General features: G+C 42.8%; 1 protein-coding gene across 1 annotated transcript in view; it reads right to left on the bottom strand.

Annotated features, from left to right (window-relative positions):
* The window catches only part of GCN1 (GCN1 activator of EIF2AK4), a 94,431-nt gene that overhangs the window by 5,592 nt on the left and 67,986 nt on the right, over nucleotides 1-20,853 (bottom strand). Inside the window, exons 49-57 of the mRNA XM_075214860.1 lie at nucleotides 18,492-18,761; nucleotides 18,289-18,402; nucleotides 17,970-18,200; nucleotides 17,651-17,844; nucleotides 17,447-17,561; nucleotides 17,245-17,341; nucleotides 13,207-13,355; nucleotides 12,868-12,975; nucleotides 1,258-1,476 (exon numbers count right to left, since the gene is read on the bottom strand). Coding sequence (XP_075070961.1) covers nucleotides 1,258-1,476; nucleotides 12,868-12,975; nucleotides 13,207-13,355; nucleotides 17,245-17,341; nucleotides 17,447-17,561; nucleotides 17,651-17,844; nucleotides 17,970-18,200; nucleotides 18,289-18,402; nucleotides 18,492-18,761 — 1,497 coding nt within the window. The remainder of the gene's footprint in view (nucleotides 1-1,257; nucleotides 1,477-12,867; nucleotides 12,976-13,206; nucleotides 13,356-17,244; nucleotides 17,342-17,446; nucleotides 17,562-17,650; nucleotides 17,845-17,969; nucleotides 18,201-18,288; nucleotides 18,403-18,491; nucleotides 18,762-20,853) is intronic.

The following is a 20,853-nucleotide window of genomic DNA, read 5'->3' on the forward strand; positions in this document are numbered from 1 at the left end:
TAAATAAAGTGAATTTTTTATCATCATAATTTTATTTATATCCTGACCAATTTGTATAGTACATACCATGGTCTTAGTATTTCAATGTGTGCTCCAACCATTTCAAAATTATTATTATTATTTATCCCACTGACATAAACAACAAAACCCCTTCTGTCACCCAGTCACATCATGCACCTATAATTGGATATTAAACTGTGAATGGTCATTACAGATAATAGCAAACAGTTTAACTACCAATTTACGGTTTGATAAACTTTTTCTGACTTTCACAACATGTCTTTTCATTTTGGATAAACTAGTCTTTTAGGGTTTGTGTCTAAGCCCACATAATATAATTTAATGAGATAGACTAATAAAATCTGATGTCAGTAAAAAATGTACACCAGCCAAAGCTTCTACTCATGCCATGAGTGTCCATACACGAATGGTGATCGCACTCTGGAATAACGGAGCAATTAAAGCATTCTCCTTTGGGCGAGATTCAATTCTACATGATGTGGCGCTGAACATTACCACGATATCGGTCAGCGCACATTGTCGCTTATTACGGTACGGAATCTCTGCTCATTTATCAGCACACCTCCATGCTGTGCGAGGAAAAATTAGATTTCAAGCCACACATCGCCTCGGGATGTCTCCATGGACTGTTCCAGGGGCAATCATGTTGAATTGAATCTCTCCCTATATTTGAAATGAGTAGGCAAAGGCAGACATGTTTTCGGGCTAACGCCTCTGTCAAGCTGACAGTGTTATCAGTACAAAGTTAAATTAAATGATCTGAACAGACATTTTTCCGCAACCTAGAAGACAACATTTTTTTTTCTGGTTTTTTTGGCACAGTTAGGACTAACAGATCTTCTTCTGAGTTATTACAGTTCATCTAGGATTTAGATCATGTTATATATCTTCTGTGTACATATCTTACTTGTTAAACCTATCTGATTTACTGAGATGTTACATTGTTTTTCATCCACACTATACGAATGCTTTAATTGCACCACTATCCTGGAATGATTTTGCTGTCTATATACTGCTAAGTGATTCTAGATTTTTCCCAGATGCCGTTGGCGCTAGGAGAACCCGAGCCAAGTCATGGCAATATGCTATTTACAAGAATTTCAGCTTATTTTGTCTTTATACGTCATCCATATACTACATTGGGTCATGGTAACTGAATTGTGGCAGAAAAGAAATATACCACAATTCAACATTTCAGATATTATATTCCAAGTTTCCCATTAACAGGATACATACCTGAAAGAGGTCATTGCCTAGCCTCATTTTTAAAAGGTTCACTATAGCCTGGTCGCTGTATGCTCGAACACTTGTGTTTTTGTCCTTTGTATTGTCTAAAAGCACTTTGAGAATTGGTTTGATGGTTTGAGGGTCTAGTGGGGGCAAGTGATCTTTGTTTGCCCACCAGATCATCTTTTCTGCTATAAGCTTAATATCACTTGATGGGTTCTGAAGACACTGTTGGAAACATTAAATACATGTGTTAATATACAATCAGAAAAGCAATTTACATAACAAGACAGATGTTTACTTAGTTTTACTTTACAAATAAAGTAACAGCTCTCAATTAAATATTACAAAATACAGGCCAACGACTGCAGTGTCTCAAAAACTGATCATGGTAATGTTTTGTATTCATAATGCATTTTACTGACAGTGTAGATACTTATTTTAATGTCCTTTTTTTTATTCATCACTGTAGCATATTAATATCGGATATAACAGTCAACATAATGTGTTAGCAAATAATATTTTTGTAGGTTTGTTATGGGTAATGAAGTGCTAAACAATAACAAATACTATGATTTTATACTTACGGTAAATATTTTTCTCTTAATACACTGGGGGATACTGGACATTGGGGTAGCCAGGTGCAAGGGCTAAATCTTTTAAAAAATTTTATTTTTAAAAAAAATAAAAATAAAAAATAACTCGTTCCCTTCCCTATCCATAAACAGAGCCTGATGGCGCAGCTATCAGTTACTTTTTAATTAAGCCCCACAGGACAGTGTGAGAGAAACACAAAAAGAAAGAGAGAAGAAAAGCGTATAAGCACGAGTGTCTGGAGTCCCCCAATGTGAGTCCGGGTAGGGAAGCGTGCAGCGCGATGTGTATAACTGCACCAGGTCCACAAAATGTCCACCGACTGCTAAAGCCTGCCAAACACTGTAGATGAAGGGGGAAGTTCTCCGGTCGCCTCCTGTGGAGTGTGATCGTGACCTGTGCTCCCTGCTCTTTGCTTAATGGGAAATTCCGGCAACTCAGTCAGGGCCGGAGGAGGGGCTATTAACTGCTTCATTCCTGCCCGACTTGTGATTCTTTAGTCATGTCCTGACGATATGGCAGGTTAAAAATGTAAGGACCCTTTAGCTCGTTCTGTCTAGGGGCAGAATGCTACATCTGTGCAAGGGGTGAGTGAGCTGGAAAGCTGCTGCTCCCCCTTCGCAGGGACCCAGAGTGAAGGAAGCCGATAGGCTATTCACTCTCCTGGGTCTTTTGAGGTCCCTGCGCTGCACCTGAAAAGGAAAGGAATAAAATAAAAACATGAAACCTAAAACTAACTAAAGTATAGGCAGGAGCCTACACAAAAGTGACTTATCTCCTAGGCACTCAGCAAAAACTGAGGTCTGAGCTGGAGAGGAGGGGCATAGAAGGGGAGTATTGTGAGGATCAAACAAGATTGATAAGTGCTTAGACTCCTAGTCCCACCTACTATAACTGTTAGGCCCGTCTGATCACGTGACCTGAGAGGCGGGGATTTCAAACTTCCCCACTATTTAGTCTTCACTCTGACACTCTCCTGTGTCAGAGCAACAAGTGTACTTAGCGTCTGGCTGCTCCTGATCCCTGTGCTTTCCCTGTGCACTTCTCCCTGTGAACCGACCGGCTTGACTATTTAAACCTGCATCTGCTGAATCCCTGGCAAGACGCACTGACTGACTTTCTGTGTACCGACCCGGCTTGTCTATAACTTTGCATCTGCTGAATCCCTGGCAACACGAACTGGCTGACTTTCTGTGTACCAACCCGGCTTGTCTGATTAACCCTGCATCTGCTGAATACCTGGCAACACACAATGGCTGACCTTCTTTCTGTGTACCGAACCGGCTACAGTTCCTGACTCCTCTCGTGTTTGTCTCCTCGTGCCTCTCTATTAGACAGCAAGGTACGTCTGGCTTCCTACTTCTTACAGTTAAGCTGTTTAATATCCAGCTAGACGAGGCCTTTTACTGTGGTCCCAACACCATTCACCCTACTAGTATCTCTCTACCACGCCGGCTAAAACCATCCCGCCTTGCGGCGGTTCTTGGAGAAGACCGGGGGGTCCGTTAGACTCCGCGCCCTGGGAAGGCCAGTGCCAATACCGGTTGGTAGTTGTCTCCAGTGAGACATAACAATACCCAATGTCTTGCAGTGTCGCCCATTGGTAGGAAAGAGAAATCTTATTTTCTCTGGCATACAACTGGGTGACCTCGGACATTGGGGACTTCTCCAAACTACCCTTATGCTTGGCTCTTATGCTCAGTAGAGGTGGTGCAGAGCACCTTCCTCACAAAACTGTCTTGCTTAGATGCAAACCTACATAATTTGGTAAATGTGTGAACAGAGGACTAGGTGGCAGCGCGACATAGCTGCTCAGCCAAGGTCTCCAGCCCATCCAGTAAGAACAAAAGGAGCCCAGGCACTCAAAAAGAAGAAGTGGGAAACCTCTTCTTCTCGCACCAGGTAATATAATTCCTCCATACTCTGTGCATGGTTTGGATCACACTATCGGGAAACCCCCTTCCTCTCAGAATCATGGCTTCAGAAGCCACACCGTTAAGAGCTAGACGCTGTAAACCTTGGTGAGAATCTACCTGTGGGATTCTAAAGTCTGAGTAGTCTTCTGCACGTTGACCGAAACTGAAGTAAAGCTGGCCACCCTGCTTTTATCATCAGATTGCCCAAATAGGGAATCATTTTTATTCCCCTAGAGCACAGCAGAGAGATGCCATGATCGCCATGATTTTAGTGAAAACTCTTTGGGTCGTGACCAGACCAATGAGAAGAGCCAAAAATCGGTAATCATGGGATTGAACAGCACACCTGGAGAAGATAATGATGTCATTGCAAGCTAGGAACGTAGATAAGCGTCCTTGATATCCAAGGACACTATATACTAGTCCTTTTCCATGCCATTCACTACCAATTTCAGGGACTCCATTATGCATCTGTCCACCTAGAGCTGGATGTTAAGAATATTCAGATTTGTGATGGGCCTGAGCAAACTGTCCGGTTCTTGAACTTGAAGGTTTGAGTAGAATCCCAAATCTTTTTGGTCACCCAGAACCGGAATCACCACTCCTGAAGAAAACAGAAGTTTAATGACTCTCTCGCATAGCGAAACATTTTGTCTTGTGTGCAGGAAGGCCCTGGGGATCTGAGTAGGTCTATAATGCATCCTCGAGCCACAATCCCAATCACCGAGGCATCTGTAATGGACTTTAACCACTGGTCCCGGAAGCCATCAGAACACCCATCATGCTGATGGCTTGTCAGAGGAGCTGGGCATCTAACAGCCCAAGCCTGTCTCCCCCTCTGTAAACTTCCCCTGGGGTCAAAGGCTTGTATTCTGCGGTACTGACTCCTAGATTTCCTTACAGGAACTTCCCATGAAAATTGAAAGGAGCAAAACTTGGAAGCACTCTTTCTTGGTGCATTAACAGCCTGGCTGATAAACATATCGAGCTCAGGCCTAAGTAATACACCACCAGAGAATGGAAGTGACTCTAGTGTGCAGCAAGCCGAGATTGCTGAAGCGGATATCCTAGCTCCAATTAGTCCAGCATCTAGAGCTGCATCTCTCAAATACTCTGTAGCTTCTTGAATACGTTCCATCAAAGGCAACCTTTACACAGCTTTGTTAACCTACAGAGAGGCTAAAATGGGTTGTAAAGAAGCCCCTGCAGCCACAAAAATGCACTTATGCATTAACCTTACGATCAGTGCCATTCTTAATGTTCGCTGCTTTGGAAATGGGAATTGTGTTAAGTCTTGGACAACCTCGCTAGAGAAGCATCCACCTTAGGGGGCACTTTCCATTTAACTGTATCCTCCACAGTAAGAGAATAACAATTTTGCAACTTACAGGACACCTGGAACTTATGGTCTGGTGCGTTCCACATCTCGCCCAGCAAATTTAACTAGGGAGAGGAAGTTCATAAAAAACAAAACAGTTTTCTTTGGATTCCTGTCAATTTGGAAAGTTTCCGAAATATTCAGAACCTCAGTGTCTTGGATGCCCAATACATGGCGCACAGCCCGAATAAGGTCATCCACCATTTGTCGCCTATAGGAATCTTCAAAGTATGAAGTATTCTCTAGATTGAGAGAACCCATCAGAATCTTTCACTATGGGGAACAACACCTCTACATTTGTGAGAGGCAGGAAGAGTTGCAGAATCTTTTCAAAAGAGGAGGAAACTTTGACTAGTCCCTGCATAAATGTTGTGAGATGCATCCATTGAAGCCACTGGCCTCTGGCTGGCTAGGCATGACTAAAGGGGGCACATGCCCACAAGAATCTCTGTGGGCAGCACTGTGGCTTAGTGGTTAGCACATTTGCCTCACAGCACTGGGGTCAGTTCGATTCTCGACCAAGGCCTTAGCTGTGTGGAGTTTGTATGTTATCCCCGTGTTTGCATGGGATTCCTCCGGGTGCTCTGGTTTAGTCCCACTCCAAAAACTTACTAGTAGGTTAATTGGCTGCTACCAAATTGACCCTAGTCTCTCTCTGCCTTGTGTGTGTGTATGTTAGGGAATTTAGACTGTAAGTTCCAATGGGGCAGGGACTGATGTGAGTGTGTTCTCTGTACAGCGCTGCGGAATTAGTGGCGCTATATAAATAGCTGATAATGATCTCCCCTTGAACCCAAGGGAATCTGGAAAGGACTTCTCTCATGAGAATGGGTAAGCTAAAAAATCTGAGCAATTTAACTAGCTAAGGACTTAGCCCAGACTGGTTCTGCCATATCAGTACAAGAGCCTTCTGGTACACACGGCACATGATCCTCAGGCTGGAGGGCCGAGCATAAGACATCTCTGCCTGACTGTCCCAGAAGTACTTAACATGGCATTTATAACATGCCATCCTCACAACCTTAGCTCTGGAAGAACTTCCCTTGTCGGACATAACAGAAAGGCAGAGAATTTAGAACACAATAAACAGAACACAATGAAATAAAGAATTCACCCTCCTCTTCTGAGGTTCTCTCCGAATCACAGAGGGACAAAAGGGGGTTAGCTGACCTGTGTCGCTTTTTCTTGGGTAAAGGTCTTGGCGCCTCCAAGAAGCGGTTTAACTGATCTAGGCCCCTGACCAATGATGTAGACCAAGCCGGTTCTCCGGTAGGAGGGGCTTGGGAGGAGAGTAAGGATGGATCCCCCTTCTGTCCTGAGACGCCGGACTCGGTGATCACTGTGGTCCCACCTAAATTAAGGGGGTCTATTGTTCCAGAGGTTGAAGGGAGTACTGCAGCAACCGCCGGAATCTCTGCCGGCTTAGAAAGCAGTTGTACCAATGTGGTAACACCCTGCATTAGGGCAGCCGCCCATGCTGGTGTTTCTGTCATTGGTGATGCGTTAGTCTGTGCCTGCGCTACCATGGAAAACCCACTGCAGTCAGTACAAAGCGCCTCCAGGTCCTGTTGTTCAATGGGTAATTTAACTTTACATTTGAAGAAAGTATAATACTTTGCACGAGGCAGGGCCGTAACTAGGGCTGTGCGACAGGGGCGACCGCGCAGGGCGCAACCCTGAAGGGGGGCACAATTTAGGAATATTTTAGGTTCATTTGGTTAAAAGTGAGGGCTAGGGGGGCGGCATTTGTCTTTCTCGCCCCAGGCGCTAGAATTCTAAGTTACGGCTCTGGCACGAGGTGCTTTACCCTTGTCAGACATTTTATAAGGAACAGTGTCACAGCAATAAAATGTAATATAGGCAATCACACAAGAAATAGACAGAAGATACTAACTAATCTATGACAGAAGTCAAAAGATAGTATCCTTGTTATGTGTGAAACAAAAGAATATCTATGTAAGTAGTATTCTATCTATTAATCTATTTGCATGATAATAGTGTGCTCTGTATAGGACAGGAATAAAAATAAATAAAAAGTAAAAATAGTTAAATAAAATAATTAGCTTCAATCGCAGTGAAATAGCATGCCAAGGAGGAGGGACAAAGGATCCACATCATGAGGGAGGAAAAAAAGCCTCTCTCCTCAAGGCCCAGCACCAATATGGCTGCTGCCCTGAAGGACAGCTTCCTCAGTCCAAACTAATGCCAAGCAGGGCCTTACTATCATAATAGCCCCTACTTGGTCCCAGGTTAACTAACAGCAACTTTAATTAAAATCTACCTCTGCTGGGTGAGCGTTTACCTACCTTAGGCTGCTGTCCAGTGCAAGGTGGTGCGGTAAATGCTTTTCTGCAATCACCGCACAGGACCCCCAGTCACTATTTGATATAGCAGTGACTGGTTCTCCTGAAGACATCCATCACTGGGAGAAGAGAGGCGGAATCGGATGCACGAGACTGCACCTCTGCTTCTTGCTCCAAAATAGACAGCCATCCATGCTTTTAAAAAAGCCGGCGATGCAGGTGTAGAAATTAAAGAAAAGGCTGCCAGAGCAGCTCTAACTTAGCCTCCACTGAATAGCATTTTAAAAAGGACACTGGCTGCACTTGATGCCCCAATGTTCAGGGTCACCCAATTGGATAAAAAAGAAAAAGACATGGATATACAAAAGGCACTCCTATCCTATTTTAACAATTATTTTAAAATACATTGGTTCATACCTTTATTAGTTATATTTAATTCAAAATTATTTTTACCAGAAGCACATGATTACGCCTTGGTCTATAACAGTTCAAAACTTTTATACTTTGTTTTGCAAAACAAAGTATAAAACTTTGCACCTTGGCCAAACCATGTTTGCATTGGAAGGGGAGATAAATTTAAAATATGGGGACAGATTCAAAGTTGGGGGAAAGGCATGTCCTAGATCAACTTTAAATTTCAGTGTAAAAATAAAGCTAAGTATTTGTGTGCTACATAAACCCTCCAGAGCCTGGCTTCAACAGCCATGCCGTTAAACTGAGCTGAGGTAAATTCTGATGACAAAAAGGACCTTGTAGAAGAAGATCGTCTCGTGCCGGAAGACGATATCCTTGGCCCACCGCCATGGATATGTCTGCGTACCACACTCGACGCGGCCATGAGGGAGCTATTAGAATCACCGGCCGGCTGCCTTGCCTCACTCGTCTGAGTACTCTGGGAAGCATGGGAATTGGGGGGAATAGATAACCCAACCTGAATTCCCATTACATGGACATCACGTTCACCGCTATTGTTAGGGGGTCTCTTGCCCTTGCGCAAAACCTGTGAACCTTCCTGTTGTGTCTGGAGGCCATGAGATCTACATCCGGAAGACCCCACCTCTGAACTAGAGACTGGAATACTTCCGGGTGGAGTGACCACTCCCCTGGCATCATCGCATTGCGACTGAGGTAATCTGCCTCCCAATTTTTTATTCCTGGAATGAACACCGCCGATATAGCTGGAACGTACTGTTCTGCCCAAAGGAATATCTGAGCTGCAACGCGCATTGCAGCTGCACTCCTGGTTCCTCCTTGTCTGTTGACATATGCCACAGCCATTGCATTGTCAGACTGAACTCTGACTGGGTGGCCCTGAAGGAGAGTCTGGGCCCCCCGAAGAGCTAAAAGAATTGCCTTCAACTCCAACGTGTTGATTGATAGGGCTAATTCCTGTATTAACCAGAGCCCCTGGAGCCAGAGGTGCAGGACTACCGCTCCCCAACCTCTCAGGCTGGCGTCTGTTGTGGCTATGATCCATGACCATGGAGCAAAGGACCTGCCCACTGCCATGTGATCCTGAATAAGCCACCACTGGAGCGATTCTCTCGACCTTGGAGACAGTGAGATCCTCTGGAGATCCAAGAGTAGGTGAGATCCTGACAATTTCATCAACAGAGCCCACTGAAAACATCGAGAATGAGCTTGACCGAAGGGAATGGTCTCGAAGAAGGCCACCATCTTTCCTAGCAGCCGCATGCACAAGTGTATTGAGGGGCTGGAAGAGGACAAGACCTGAGTTGTTATACTCCGAATAGAACCGATCTTCTCAGCAGGCAGGAACACCTTTTGCTGGCTGGTGTCCATGATGAGCCCTAGGAAAACCATGCGTTGACACAGAACCATCTGGGATTTCCTTACATTTATCAGCCATCCATGGCAGTCAAGAACCAACAGGGTGAGGGATAAGGGATGACGTAAGCAATCCTCTGAGGAGGATTTGATGAGCAGATCATCCAAATAAGGCACGACCTGAACTCCTTGTAAGTGAAGACACGCTGCCATCACTGACATGATCTTCGAGAAAACCCTCGGCGCTGTGGAGAGGCCGAAGGGGTGGACCCGAAACTGATAGTGGGAGGACCCCACTGTGAATCTTAGGAGAGACTGATGGTCGCTCCAAATGGGAATGTGGAGGTATGAGTCTGCTATGTCTATGGACGCCATAAACTGATCCTTCTCCAAGCTGTTTATCACCGACCTCAAGGATTCCATCCGAAATCTGTCTACCCATAAGTGCACATTGAGGCTCTTTATATTTAAGATGGGTCGAAGAGCCGTCCGGCTTTTTGACCAGAAACAGATTTGAATAAAACCCCTGTCCCTTCTGGTAGTCTGGAACCCTGCAGATGACTCTTTGCGAAAGAAGAGAGGCGACACAATGTATTGCCTGTCTTATTGTTGGATCTCGGGGTAGCGAGGTTATGAAGAAACGATGTGGTACTGGGCCCAGCAGGTCTATCATGTACCCCCTTGATATAATGCCCCGAATCAAAGGATCTTGGGAGGACGCTGCCCACCGTTCCTGAAACAAAGACAGACGTCCCCCCACTGGCGCCCCTTCCTGCAGAATAGAGTGGTCGTCAGGACGCAGGCTTCTCCTGGGTCTTGGAGGCCTGGCGCCTAGCTGCAAACGAGGATCTTCCCCTGACAGAGGAGCCTCGGGCATTTGGATGTCTACCTCTAAAGGACTGTCCTCTAGGCAAGGAGGTGTCTTGAAAGGGCTGACGAAAGGAGCTGACTCGAGGGTTCCAGCTCCTGTTAGAGAATACCGGCAAGGAAGTGCTTTTGCCCCCTGTTGCCTGTGAGATCATAGTATCCAATTCCGGGCCGAACAAACCTGCTGCTGAAAAGGAAATGGTTTCCACGGACTTCTTTGATTCCGCATCTTCTTCCCAGGATTTCAGCCATAACGTCCTTCTTGTTGAAATAGATGCAGCCTGAATAGAGGAGGACACAGATGCTGTGTTCTGGGCCGCCTCATAAAGGTACCCTGATGCCTCTTTCAAATGCAAAACCAGGGGAAGTAAATCAGAGTCCTGTAAGGCCTCTGCCAGTTGGTCTGCCCATGCTTCCATGGCTCTAGCAACCCAAGCTGAAGCAAATGTGGGTCTAAAGGAAGAACCCGCAGCCACAAATATAGATTTCAGCTGGGATTCCACTCTGCGATCATTGGCATCCTGCGGAGTTGCCAAACCTGGGGCTGGTAGTTAAGTGTGTTTGGCCAAATGGGCTACTGGAATATCCACCTTGGGAATACTCTCCCAGCGAGCCACATCTTCCTCCTGCAACGGATACAGGGAAGAGAACCTTCTGGGAACAGAGAATCTTTTCTCAGGCTGTTTCCAGGCTCCCTCTGCAATATCTTTACGTTCTACAGAAGGGGGAAAACGGATAGCCTTCCTTTTGGCCTTCTTAAAGAGACTTCTGTCTCTAGGAGTGGGATCCTCCGGTTCTGGGAGGTCCAAAGCTTGTCTTACCGCTAAAACCAAATCATCAATAAATTGGCTTTTAGTGTTTTCTTCCTGCTCCAAAGGTTGAACCTGGTCAGGATCAGAATTAATTTCCCCCTCCTCTTCTGAAAACCCCTGAGTCTGAAAGGACCATAAGGGTATTAGCGGATCTAGTCCGCTTCCTTTTAGCTGGCGGGATGTTTGGGGATTCAAGTAACTGGTTTAGTTTATCCAAACCCTTTATAAATGCTGCGGACCATGCCGGTTCTGTGGGAACAGGGGCCTGGTCCGTAAGTAATGAGGAAGGTCCTGGTATAGACGTTCCAACAGAATCTGAGGTAGCGGGAAGGTGTACTAGCATTATTAGCCACCGAGGCTGCCACATTAGATAGTAATTGATTGGATTGTAAAACCATCTGTGCTAAAGAGGAAACCGACTGTGTCAGGGAGGCCACCCAGGCCGGTTCCTCCGTCAGTGGGGCTGAAATAAGCTGTGTTTGTACAGTGGGGACCCCTGCTTCGCAGACAGTGCAGAGCGCCAACGGGTCCTTCTGCCCACATGGTAATTTTACCTTACATTTTGAACATGTGAAATATTTTACCATAGGGCCCTTTCCTTTATCTGACATTTTTATAAAGGAAGGCACACCAAATACACAGGCTTAAATTGTAAAATTTAGCTGAGTAAGGAGAGAGAGAGAGAGAGAGAGAGAGAGAGAGAGAGAGAGAGAGAGAGAGAGAGAGAGAGAGAGAGAGAGAGAGAGAGAGCGAGCGAGAGAGTGTAGAGAGAATAGTGGAAAACAAACAAGTAACCAACTAATCTGATATAAAAGTTGTACTTGTAATTTTAAAACACAATATACTATTTTTGGCAAGTAGGAGATCTACAATATAACCCCTACTAGCCCCTCTGTACACGGCAAATACAGTAAAAGCGTGTTTAAATAATATCAGATACTTAGCCCATAGGCCAAACAGGGGAGAAGTCCAACAGCAGTGTCCTGGTGCCTGCTCCCTCTGATCTGTGTCTTTTTTCCCGGGCTTCTCCTTGGCACCAGAAGTCTGGGCAAATCCACTTCTCTCTGGAGGGCAGGGGAGCTATATGTCTTAGTTCCCCCCACCCCCCCCTCTGTTAATGCTGTTTCTTACAGCTTTTTTGCTGGCTGCTGTTCCGTTTTTTCTATTAAATGGAAAAACTATATGTGTGGCAGAGTTGTGGAGACCTCTTTAAAAATTGAGGTCTCCGCAGCGGTTACCCCGATACCCCCTCCTACGTATGAGGGGGGATCTTGGTATGGCCTGCTTCCTCGCTCCTCCGCGGATCCAAAATGGCCGCTGGCATGTATATTCTACGATAACCGGCTTTCTATGCCTGCAGTGGCAGCGCCGGTTATCGAGGAGGCTCCAGGAGTGACAGCGGTCCGGTGAGACCGCTTGTCACTCGCTATTCAGGCACCCATTCTTTCTCCCTGTCAGTGAGAGTCTCAGGCTCTCATCTGACAAGGTAGTGCCTGCGCTGCTGTTCTGGGAGTGTGTTCTCTATAATAGAACACACTCCCATGTCTGCCACCTGTAAAAAAAAAAAAAAAAAAAAAAAAGGAATAAATAAAATAAAATAAAAGCAGAAGCTAAAACGCTGCCCAACTCCATGGGCACCTAAAAAAAACTGAGGAGGAAGAGGCGGGGGGATTGTAGAGGGGAGGGGTCTGTCAGCAGTGCTAAAGTTTAACTAGCTAGGTGCCAACTCCCCGTGCTCCCCTCCCTAACCCATGGTAAGCAGTGTCCCCCAGACTGGATGAAAGAGAAAAGTCAGTATTTAACTTATGGGCAAAATAATAAACCAATATGTACTCCTTGCATTGCAACATGGTTTTTACCAGGAGAAAACTTACTCCTTTGCCATAATTTCCTTAATGAATCAGGCAATGAAGAATATTTTGTAAAAAGCTTGCACATCACATTGTAGTTTCCACACCTACCTTCACAAACAGGGATACCAGTTTAGGTGGAAGGTTTCCACTTTCAGCATCAATATAATGTTTAATGAGGAAACCAATCCCTCTGATTCCACTCACTGCAATGGGAATCTAGAAGATATAATATCATAATCAATTAACATGCTCATTTACAAACTGAAATCTTCTAAAATTGTATGCACACACACACATTATATATCTATCTATCTAATTAGAAAGTGCTTCAAGCTAGGCCAGCTTTCACATTGTGTTTTGCCTTTATTACCAAAGCACATTTAAATAAAAACATGTGGAAGAACCTAAAAGGAAGAAACCACTCTATGACAAATATCATATTCTTACCCTATCAGCCGTAGCGTTGCTGAGGACCATAGCCTCAATGTTATTACTGAACTTTGGGGTGCATAACTTGCTGGATGCCACATTTATAGCAACGGAAAGAGCCATGCTTCGTCCATGCCTAACCATCCAGTCAATTCCAGTAATATCAGCTGTAAATCAAAAATACAAGTTGGCAATCATTAAAAAAATATTCCTGTTCTGTATTGAAATAAGCCAAGTATAAAACATCAATACACCATGTACATTCTTTTACAAGCTCCTTTAAAACAGGCCATATTTTAGGAGACCTCTGATTTATTTCAGGTACATCTTCCTCATGTATTTGTGAAAAGAATGTTACATACATGTAATTGGTTATTCTAATACAGGATAATGGTTATTATAACACTTGATATTAGGATGGTAACAATTATACTAAATATGGAGATTAACACCACACTTAATTTGCTATTGTAAAATTGTTCTGGTTATTCTAAAATTGGATAAATTGATTTGTCCCTTTTAAATCATTCACTCAGAGACAAGTAAAGGTGACATATGTTGAGTTAAGCTCAATCCTACACTAGGCAAAGCCTACTCCCCTGTAACACTCCCTGCATACATCAGGTTTGCCTGCAGCGAAGCAAAGATAGAGAATAATAGCTATTTCATTCAAATTAGAAATAAAAAAGCAGGGAGAGACATTCCTGCATGAGATGGTTTGTGTCCCCTACATGTGTAGGAAAATAGATTTAGATACAGAAGATTATTCAATATCCTGCTTCTGCAAGTAGAGAGAAAGAGTAGGAAATACCAAAGCAACACAGAATGGGAAGTAGGTTTTCCAAAGAGTTTGCTGCTGTTTAGATGCTCTTCCTGACAATAACAATGATCACTGGAGCAGAAATAGTAACCCCATATGACAATGTGTGAAAAAAATGCCATCTTTGCAGACCATTTTGGTTGATGCGAAGCCCAAAGGCAAATTATGGTCAGAATATGTCAAATCATCATAGACAGAGCCACCCACAGCCAAATAGACCTAACAAACTGTATCTTAATCCAGCAGCATATCGCTTATGCATTCTCAGAACCTTACAAAGTAGGACGGCACGCCCACAGAGGAAAGTTCTAGTTGTATGAACGCACACCATTTCAAGAGAATGAAACCCTGATTCCTTTGTTCTGTAAAGTTGAGGGCACAAGGAAGGGGACACTAGTTCACAGTTTATATGCAATCTGGAAAGTATCTGACTGGAAAAGGGAAAAAAAAGTCAAAAAATTGCCCTAGCATGCTTTGCCATTAGATAACTAGCTGATAGCTGGCAAGGCATGCTGGGACTTGTAGTTTCACAACACCTGGAGTGTCACAGGTTAGCCATCACTGCTCTAGCACATGTATACACACAATAAGTTTCACTCTAAGTTTCTGGATGCCAGAACATGAAGAAAAAAATTGGGAAGTTGTGCGGGAGATTCACTAAATGCTAAAAACAAAAATCTCTGAACTGACATCCATTCTCCCCGATATAGTGAGCATTGCGGTTTAGGAAGTCTACATCCTAGTTCTCCACCCCATGGATGTACATTGCTGAATTCGCTGGGAGGTCTGTCCACCAATGTCATTATAGAATCAGACTTAAACACTGATTTTGATGGCTGCAAGGACTCTGATTATTCTAATATGCCACCATCGGCAGGTCCCCCATTCCACCATATATGCTGCAGGATTACTGTTGTGCCCATTGAATTGCATTGAAAATTAAGTTTGCCTAGTGGTTTTCCCAATCCCAGGAACCAGAGTGCACCAGTGATGGAAATTCCCCAACACTGCCTGGCCCGGAGCCTTTTATGTTAGCACCTCCTGGATTCACATGAATCCAAGTTATGCGTGGTCTCCTGGGAGTCCCAGGAGGCAAAGCTAAACACTAGATTTCAGCTTAGTGATGGCACTGGTTCTGAAGTTAGTTTGAGATTGTAGATAAATTTAAAGATCAATAATAAATGTAAAGATAAATTATCCAGTCGTGAAGCCAGGGTGCTGAGAGATGAGCCCCCCTCCCCTTGCTGTGGCAGTACGTGGACAGAGGAGAAACATCTCTATTCTCCTCACCACGGAGTACAATATAAAAATAAGAGCAAGGTCCTAGAGAATTCACATGCAAGATAAGTGAATCAACCTGGACTGGTTAGTGTGTTAGGTTGAGTGGACTGAACAATATTTCAGATAGAAAAATGTAATTACTGTAATAAAACTTCAGAACAGAAATCCATGTTCCAACCTCTTGAAAAAGCCATTGAAAAAAGAAAATGAGGAAGACTGAAGTTTAATCTGCACAAATGTTATAAGGTATAGGAGGAGTCAGTGACCAGAGTGTAGAGATTAACCTACCCATTCATGTCCCTCTATTTGCAGTAGGAGACAAAGGTTGTTACAAAATGGAACACCTGTCTACATAAATACTATTTGGCTACACACCTCACCCAAGCTGTTCTCGCACATGCCCACCCACATACTAGGTTACGAGTGGATGTTTGGATGTTGAAGCAGATTTATGGCACATGTCATCACCCTATGCCTGGTTCTGGCTGGATCCCAAACATCTGCCCCCCTTTGTTTCAACTTTTCCCCACAATTTGGCTTTCACACTCTATCTGAAAATATTGTGTCCGTGCACTCAAACTAGTAGACAATCTCAAGAGAATGTTCCCTTGTGGCACAACCCTTCAATTCATCCAGGTCTTGACCCCAGGGTCTTCTCTGACTGGACTAAACACAAAGTCCTTCAGGCTTTTTCCCTTAGCTCCAAGATCGCCTCCACCTTCCTCCTTCTACCAATACCTTCAGATCCACCATCTCTATAACTGTCAGATCAATCCGCAAACCCCCTATCATCCTTGGAGACATCTTGTAGATGCTCCTCTAGAGGCCTCATTTCCACCTTTTATGCACTGATGCTACATCATGACATACCATCTAAAAAACCTCATAAAAGTTACAATGGGAGGTGGACATTGGCAAGTCTCTGAACCAGAGAAATGGTCTCATATCAGTGAAGCGATTGCCCAAAAAAATCCATTTGCACCCAGATCAAAAGAAAAATCCTATAAGTTTGTATTTAGATTATATTTGCTCCCTTCCAGACTAAAAGCTATCTACTCCTCATCTTCAGACCTTTGCTGGAGAAAATACGGTTACCAAGATACCCTGTCTCACATTTGGTGGAGCTGCCCTAAATTTGAGTCTTTTGGCGTGAAGTGTCAGAACTTAATCACAAGGCCACCCACTTACAAATCCCTCCAAATATCTCCTTCTATTTTCTACCTACTCTACCACCTGGGATCTCTAGGTTGGTCTGGAAACTCGGTGACCATATTCTCACTGTAGCTAGAGGCCTGATCGCCCAGAATTGGAAAAAAACTGATTCTCTCCACCCCCCCCCCCCCCCCCATGATCCTAACTGTAATTTACAATGTTTGGCAGTTGTATAAACATATCTCAAGCATGATATATGATTGTTCCAATAAATTTTTGTCTGTTTGGCATGCCTGGGCCGATTACTTTGATCCTTGAGATCCCCTCCTATCATATACACTAGGGCAAGCGCCTTGAGAACTCAGCATCTGCTTTAATTCCTTCCCCTCATTTTTATTCTCTTTCTCTTCATTCCTTTACTAACATCCTCTTGAATCCCTTCACCCCCCCCTCCCTAGACCATTCGTCCATTGTGCAAAATAGCTTTGCCCCTTTACTTGCACTGTGTTGACTGATTCATTCAGCTCAAACTAAGGCATGACGCTTTAAGGAATACTGTGTACCGTTACTGAATGTTGTACATTTCCCTCCCTTCCTGTGTCCCTTTATTTTATTCTGTTCTTCCTCCCTACCCAAACATTATATAAAATTTCAATAAAATTGCATTTTTTAGATAAAATGGGACACCTAGAGCATACTGGTTAGTGTAGAACTGAGCTTTAACAATAGTCTTATTGTAAAACTGAACATTAATATCACAAGCAAGTAAAACATTTCAGTAGCTATTGGAGTAGACTACAAACCCAGGAGATGCTGCTGTAAAACTACAGAAAGTTCTTCCTCAGGAAGATAAGCACAGAGTTCTCCAAGGCAGCCAGCAGATGCCATACGAGTAGCATCCTAAAAAAAAAAGAAAAGAAAAGGGTGAGAGCAAATTTTGCAGCCCCTAAAAGACAATGACAATATTCAAATCATGATATCCTCAAGTGTAAAAATAAATCACACCTCATCATGTCCTAACATCCCAATCAACATGCTGACGTAGTTTTTCCGTATTGCTGCATCTATCTTTCCTCCACCACCACGAATAATGAATCTTACAGCCTGAAGCATGGTTTCCCTGAAAACAAAACAGTATGTAAACTGGCAGATACCTGTAAAGTGTATTCCCATGCTATGTTTATCACCTAGTCTCAGAGATTAGGTTACCTTACTCCAGAGTCTTCACACAAATTAATAATGTTCAACAGTTCTGTGAAGAGAGGATCTACTTTTGTATGGATAACAATGAGTTTCCCCAGAGCATCGGCAGCCTTGAGACGTACAGCACGATTTGTATCTTGCAGAGCTTTTGTAAATGTAGTTTGAAGTTGTGGAAGGAAAGGTTTTAGTGCAATGCCAACCTGGAAAATAGGAGAAACAATCAAATGTTAAAATAAAATAAGGTACAATGGAATCTTCTATATGCATATTTTGCTGTATAAGTGTTCATAAAATTTGCAAAAAAGAAACAATGCATACTATTTACCTTGGCTAAAAGAAGACTAAGGGTTTCCAGAAGAGCCACCTTGACGCTCCAGCTGAATCGGTCTCCCAAAATACGGATTAAAGGTCCAGTGATGCCAATGACAGAAGGCTGTAAAGCTTGTGCAGAAGTCAGCTTAATCACTAAGCCCAATGCCTTGGTGGCCTCTTCTTTCTGCTCTGGGATGCCAGTGAGAACACCTTCTCTTAACACTGGCAGAATTGATGTTACCCCCTGAAATAAGAATTCAACAAGTCACAAGGGAGAACCCAGCTATATAGCAAATACCAATCTCATGACAGCACAGTGTGCTTTCTTGTACCTTCTTTGGAATACAAAAGCCAGGCACATGCTCTCCTTTGGCATCATTTCCCACCATGCGAATATCTCTATGTAGGTCATCAATCAATGTCAACTGGCTTGCAGCATCCAATTTCTACAGAGAGATTACATGTTGGTTAAATAAACAAATATTAAAGTAATCCTTACATAGTTAACAGAGATTTAGATTAGTGCCACACTCACCTTAGTAATAGCATTTAGGGCATCCCAGCTTTCATTCAAAACTACACTGCTGGTGTCATTGAACAAGCGTAGAAGTCCAGACATCAAGCTCCGGAGATGTGCAGAGTAATCAGCTTTTGTCTTTGCACAATATATATTCAGTATAATAACTGCAGCTTGTCGCATTCCTACATCAGAGCTGCGACTGGCTTCTAGTAAATCTTCAATTACAATTCTCTGACCAGCATCGTCTTCCACAGACAAGATGACAGCTTGGCAGTTTGCCAGTTCCTGTTGGATGAGCACAGTACAGAGAACATAAGCAAAAAAGATAAAAAACAACAAGAAAATTAGAAAAGATATTCACCTGTGAACAAGTGTAATTGGTGATGTGTGTGTTGCCACTAATTTCGGAACTAGCGGCAGACAATAGGACACCCTTGTCTAAATACCAAAAAATACATGCATTAGTCTGGACTGTGCTCAGTCTGACCTCATAAATCAATATTTTACATAGGGACAAGCCAGTAGTGCATAAACTCCTATATGGAAGAGAAAACAGAGAACTTTATTACATAGGGACAGTCTCCATGTGCATTCACAGGAAACCGTATTTTTCCACTAATTTTCTTAATTCAAATATTTTTATTCACTTTTAGAAAAAAATCTTCACAATCATTTAAAAATACAAAAACATAGGAAAAATTTTAATTTCCTTTTCATCACAAAAAACATGGGTTTCTTACTTTACATATTATATCCTATTCATATACGTCATATAACATTATTACATGCGATTTCAAAAATTAAAGTTAGAAACATAGAATTTGACGGCAGATAAGAACCGCTTGGCCCATCTAGTCTGCCCATTGTTTTATTAACCTATGGTAACCTTAAACCTTATTTGATCCCTTATTCTTTAGAAGGATATTCTTATGTCTATCCCAAGCATGTTTAAACTGCTTTACTTTATTAGTCTCTACCACATCTGATGGGAAGCTATTCCACTTATCCACTACCCTTTCTGTGAAGTTGTTTTTCCTCAAATTTCCTCTGAACCTACTTCCCTCCAGATTCAGTTCATGTCCTCGTGTTCTAGTACTACTCTTCCTGTGAAAAATGCTTCCCTCCTGTACCTTGTTAAAACCCTTGATATATTTGAAAGTTTCTATTATGTCCCTCAGTTCCCCTCTCTGCTCCAAACTCTACATATTAAGATCTTTTAGTCTTTCCGGGTAAGTTTTGTGCTGCAGGCCACGACCATTTTAGTAACCCTTCTTTATACAGTTTCTAATGTATTTATATCCTTCTGGAGATATGGCTTCCAGAATTGAACACAGTATTCTAGATGAGGACGTACCAATGCAGTGGCATTACTTCCTTCTTTCTGCTACTGATTCCTCTCCCTATGCTACCAAGCATCTGACTTGCCTTCCTCATTGCTTTGTTGCATTGTTAACCCTGTCTATAAGTCACCTGAAATAGTTACTCCTAGATCGCTTTCCTCCTCAGTAGTTTCCATTATAGTGCCATTAATACTATATTTAGCCTTTGGGTTTTTGAGACCCAAGTTTATGATTTTGCATTTTTTGGCATTAAACTGTAGTTGCCACTCTCTTGACCATTCCTCTAGTATACCTAGATCATCAATCATTTGTTTTACCCCTCCTGCTGTGTCTACCCTGTTGCATGTCTTTGTGTCATCTGCAAAAAGGCACTAAGTTAAGTGATATATCATAATTTATCCAAACACAGAATATAACATCCAAATATGATAGTGCATATAGTTTAACCAGTTATATTTATATAATTTACCTTCATAGTACATCTTGTAATTTTCTTATAACAGAACCATGTGTACACACTTAATTACAACTATTAACTCTAATATATAAATATAGTATTTCAAACATCAATGATATACTAAAATTATAACAAAAATTACAGTGCTCACACTATATAAAACATCTATAATCAAATAGTGCTTAACAATATTTCGCAAAACAATCCTAGTGATCATATAAATATAAATAGATGATGATGATATTGATACCCGCGGGTTCTATCGTCCAGTTCTGTTAACCCCATATTATCCAACACATAAAAGAGCCGGACTACCTATTCCATAAGTCTATTAATCCATAGTGGCCATAGATAGTTTACTACTAAGAGGCTATATCTACTATCCCTTATCCACTTAAAACTTTTAATACTATTATACACCATTACATATTTGGCTTATTTCTTAGTATCTTAGATATTCTTGTGCTCATCTATCCATAAGAGACGGACTCATAGAAACTGTTGCATATGTCGAGTTCAACCACCTATGCCATATATTTTCAAATTTCTTTAACGACTGTCTGCTCGTATACACAAACCG

This window comes from Mixophyes fleayi, chromosome 1, assembly GCF_038048845.1.
Source record: "Mixophyes fleayi isolate aMixFle1 chromosome 1, aMixFle1.hap1, whole genome shotgun sequence".
NCBI lineage: Eukaryota > Metazoa > Chordata > Amphibia > Anura > Limnodynastidae > Mixophyes > Mixophyes fleayi.